At 40.9% G+C, this 4880-nt stretch overlaps 1 protein-coding gene across 1 annotated transcript; it reads right to left on the bottom strand.

Annotated features, from left to right (window-relative positions):
* Positions 1-649: 649 nt before the first annotated feature.
* T265_15176 (hypothetical protein) lies at positions 650-4471 on the bottom strand (the record flags this gene model as incomplete). The annotated part of the gene is made up of 2 exons (XM_009176935.1): positions 650-752; positions 4323-4471. Coding segments are annotated over 2 exons (252 nt in total), but the record flags the coding sequence as incomplete, so codon positions are not given.
* Positions 4472-4880: the final 409 nt, after the last annotated feature.

The raw sequence follows: 4880 nt of genomic DNA, 5'->3' as shown, positions 1-4880 counted from the left end.
AGAAATATCACCCGGCAACCAAGCCAGAAATAGTCATGCTGGAATTACTTCGCTCTTCTGTTGTGGCGTTTATTCCAGGCGCGAGTTCACCAAAATAAATTCAGCGTACTATTGAATGCTTGAAAATACCGTTCCCATCATGTTTCTCGAGGATGTATCATGAGAGATAAGATACTTTCTCGTGAAATATTCTTCGCATACAGATTTAAAACTCAATGACTGCGCACATCATGGGCTAGCGTTTACCGTTAGGAAATCGTCTTGCGTACACTTTTGAAGACCTGCCGGAATCAATAATTAATAAAGGCTAGCAATTCCTTAAAACTTCCAATCAGGAAATAATACAGAGCAACACCTTTAAAGAGGGCTCATGGACGGATTTGTGACAGACAACAACGAAAAAGGATGTTAATCAGGTGATCTTAGCGCATGTTCCCTAATGCAAACTTTCAGGATGAACTCCGCATACGTTTTTAACATTCGAACATAATGAATGTTACTAAGTAAAATGTAGTATTTCTCAAACTCGTTGACGTGTTGAAGGTTTGTATCGGTTGTTTGGTCGCTGTATACTGGTTTCATTTGCATCAGGATTGTTCTGCGGCATTTAAAAACAACGAATGTTACGGGAGCCAAACCGGGAGCAAACCGGGAGCAAAACCCAACCAACAGCGCACTGAAGATGTCTCCTCGAATGGTGACGAAACGTTTGCAAATCAATTGCCAAGCTCGGCGAACAGATCAACAGCCACCTGATTAATTACCAACCAATACACCCGAGCTACCAATATTCCAAAACATTACCAAAACCGGTATCTATATTAATTTGGTAAATAAATATCCTGACTCTATTTACAAGCAGAGTTACCGACTGATGGTTGCAAGGTTTATTACGTTACCATTTCTTGGACAAGCGAAATGCCATTTTGTCTTCGTTTAACAAACTTCTAGTGCGAAATCCGAATGACTCTGCAGGGCAACCAAAGCGCTTGGAATGTGAATGTTCACAAAGCAAACCGCCCCGACTACCAAGGACAGCACTATGGTATCATCACCGTGGTTTCTGAAAAAAACGTGCGCAACCACTTACTAAATGCACGTTAAAAACTCAGGAACGAGTGATGTCAGTGAAATCCAGCAGCAGGCTTGTCGATTTCGTCAGCACCTTTGATGATTTCTTTGTGAGTGGCCATCAAAAAAGTATCACGACCGCAACATCAACAAACATTTACCACATACCCTGAGGCTTTTCTATTAATTAAATTCATTTGTGTATGTACTGCAATATAAACTTTCAAGAGGTTTCTAAAGCTTTTGGCCGGTTGTATTTTTAAAAATTCTTTGCCAAATATTCCCGCGACGTCCGGAAACATAATTAATGTTTTCAATAAAGCGCTCAGGCGTTCGTTATCAAATATGTCTATTCGTGACGATCGTCCCGCATCGCGCTAACCAAGTTTGCCAGCGGGTTGCGTTGATTTGATCCGGCGATGGGATTTAAAACATTCATCTTCTTTGATTACATACAAAAAAAGGAGAAAAAGAAAAAAAATGTAAAGAAATGTCTCCCTTATGAATTTCTCATTTCTCGTCGACTGCAGGGAATGATCTGATCACGCGCCACATGCGGCGGTCGTTTAATTGGGCGCGCTGTATTCCCGGAAATGATGTTCTTAAATATTTGTCTTCGCCGAACCAAGATGAGGTCAATAACTTTATTGGCTATGGAATTTCTGAACTCCATACCAAGACTTACGTTTATTTTGGCTATTATCGTCTTACTGTGTAATAGAACGGGAAACATCAATGTATGAGAGCATCATCATAATTGACAGATCTGGTGACGTCCACGCTGCGCAACATCTTATATTTCACCCGATTAGGTAACCGCCATCCCAGTCTCCCAGAAATATAGTACACAGAAATCCTTGAAATGACGCGCGAACGTATCTTCTCCGGACTTGACTTTGCATTCAAATAAATCAACTCTTCAGCTTTTATCAAAAGGAACCGGGCAGCCAGAACAACTACACAGGATAAAATGCTTCCTCTCTAGATGATGATAGGAATATATATTAGGTTTGATCATTGGTGCACAGTTAATGATAGACATAGTATACTTTAGAAGGAGTATGAATATATATGTTTTAATTATGAAAGATGGTAGTTTTCAGACACTAGGTTCACCATCATAAAATAAATGCAATGCGAAAAGCGGGGTAACTTATCTTCTGTGAATAAATCGTCACAGAAAACGTGTATACGCTGCATTTAAGCTGCTATGTTTGTCTTGTAAATGTCCATTAACCTACTAAGTGTGCAACCTGTTGTTTGTGGTGACTCGATTCAGCCTTATCATGCCTCGTTTACTTCCAAATGTGCATCTCCATAGGAGCGTTCCGACGCTTACAGGACGGGAAGTGACTTGCGATTCAGGTCAGGTGCGTATCATGTTTTGTCACGTGATTCATTCGAGTCGCGTAATGAACTGAACTCGGATTCACAAGAAAAATTAAACGAATTTAGTTGAAGGAACAAGGAAGCGAATGGTACATGTGTACCTAACGTTCTTGCATTCAGCATTCATTCAGTTGATGTGAACTTATGGCGCATAACAGGCTGCCGAATTTCATCTTTCGTCATTCACCCGTGTCTTTCATGTGAACCTGGTTCATTCATTCATACATCTCTGAGTACCCTGATCCTCGGGGACCTGAACTGTTTTGCGCAGGTTCTATGTTTATTCAGTTTTGCATATTCCGCGTTGTGAAACCAATGCAGCGTAGGGAGGGCTTAACCTTTTTAGTTCACTGAAAGCAACGATAATGACATGATGTGGGTAGCCGCAGTTACTCAAATACACCAGTACACTCTAGGAATATGCTTATTAGAAGTATTCAAGTAGCATTCTTAGCAAGCAACAAGATTAAAAGGACTGTTGTCAGTAGGACAAATAAATCACCTATCAACCGCATAGAACTCATCATCGGTTCGACCAGTTGATCTCTTACCTCAGAAAACACATGTTTTGTTCACGAACTGAATAAGTTTATCAGGCAGGACTCAAGGCCCCGCTGATATTCTCGGTTGGCTCCTAAGACCGCAGAGTGAGAACACTTGGTGTGCTACACAAAAACAATATAAGCTAGACAACGCCAGCGAAATCATGGTAGTTTTGAGCATGGACCTGCTCATTCAATGAAACGCATTAGGTACGCTACCAAATTAGTGACATGAACTATCACAGCATGATATGAGACAATATAGTTGAAATTGCGAAACATTCTCAGCTTACTGGTAAGCCTCATGTGACCCAAAGAAATTCATCTAATTACCCTAAATATGTCAATCAAATGCCAGAGAAGCAAATATCATTCAACTGGGAATTTCAAGGCAAACAATAATGTACATATCATTACAACTGCATACGCGAAATCGATGAACTTGCGCTTCTGGACAAATGGTCCGTGCCTCAAATTAATAACCTGGCAACTTTTGATTTAATTTTTACCCAACCTGTGTCACGCACATATTTGCAAAGATGTTTGTTTGCTTGAGAATGATGTCAAAGTTGTTTATATTTCCCAGTCATTAAAGGGTGAAAATAGCGAAAGCTTTTCAGCCATTTTAGGCGTAAAATGATGGTTTATCTGCAAATATCGAAGGCAATTGCGCATCAAAATTGACGATCCACTTTAAGTAAACTTGCAGTAGTCGGATATTCTTGCCAACTGTTATTGACGGTTTTGTAATTTCACAGTGTATTCCGGAAAAATCAATTAAAATTACAAAATACTGGTTTTCTCCCATTGCCGTCCATCGTCCTTTCAGTTATGTATCGTAACGTAACATAACGTAACGGTAGAAAAATACCGTTGTACTTAGCATACCGGTACAAATACAAGGCAACTGCTTGAGAAAATGAACGCACCACAACCGGGAATAATATTCAGGTCGACATGGTTGCCGAAATTAAGCCACCAGTGTCAAAACCTGATTGTAACACATATCATTAATGGTGTATTTGGTTTCGATTTAAATGTCGTTTGGTTTATGCACCTATTTGAGCCGGAGATTTCAAAATATTTCAAGCTTTCCTAAAGAGCACTTCATACGCATCTGAGAACAGTGGTGTAAATTCTGCTGTCAGCTGTTCCAGTATAAACCGGCTTTACAAAATTTCACAAGAGGCAGCTTTTACTATCGTCTTTTATCATAGGTCCACTGTTGAATTAAGGAAGCTAAAACAACCCTGAATAAGGTTGTCACATGGATCATCGGAACAAGTGAACTAGGTCTATACAAAAGTTTTGTTTGCACACCTCATAATTGGTTGTTGTTCAGGTGGCCGTTGATCTGTTCGCCGAGCTTGGCAATTGGCTTGCAAACGTTTCGTCACCATACGAGGGGACATCATCAGTGCGCAGTTGAGTGGGTACTTCTTCCTTGCCTGCGGGCGCTTATATAGCATTCGAGGGCTATCTGTTATCTCCTGACGTGAGTGGCCACTTAAAGTGTAACAAATTTGGCGAATCTATTGGTCCATTTGTGATCTTCGTTGCGTTGTGGTCTGCGTTCCTTTGTGTGGATTGGTTATCCTCACGCCTTCTATTTTTAATAGTTCGTTCTCTCCGGCCTCGGGTTGTATTGCGTTGTGGTCTGACGTTCTTGAGTTTGATTGGTTGCTTGCGCCGCCCTATTTCCTCCACCGTAGCGGTCAACGTCCCTTCGTCCGTCGGTTGATTTGGTGCTTTGATTGGGCGCTTCCTCCAATCCAATTGATGTGTCCGTTTGAATGATGTTTTCCTCCTTCTCTTATGATTTCCTCGTCTGGTTGATTTTGCAGCTTTAAGCTCGGTGGTTCTGGAGTTCTCTCGCTC

This window comes from Opisthorchis viverrini, assembly GCF_000715545.1.
Source record: "Opisthorchis viverrini unplaced genomic scaffold opera_v5_380, whole genome shotgun sequence".
In the NCBI taxonomy this organism is placed as follows: Eukaryota; Metazoa; Platyhelminthes; class Trematoda; order Opisthorchiida; family Opisthorchiidae; genus Opisthorchis; species Opisthorchis viverrini.
Note: the sequence above shows the minus strand (reverse complement) of the source record. Positions and strands in the feature narration are given on the sequence as shown.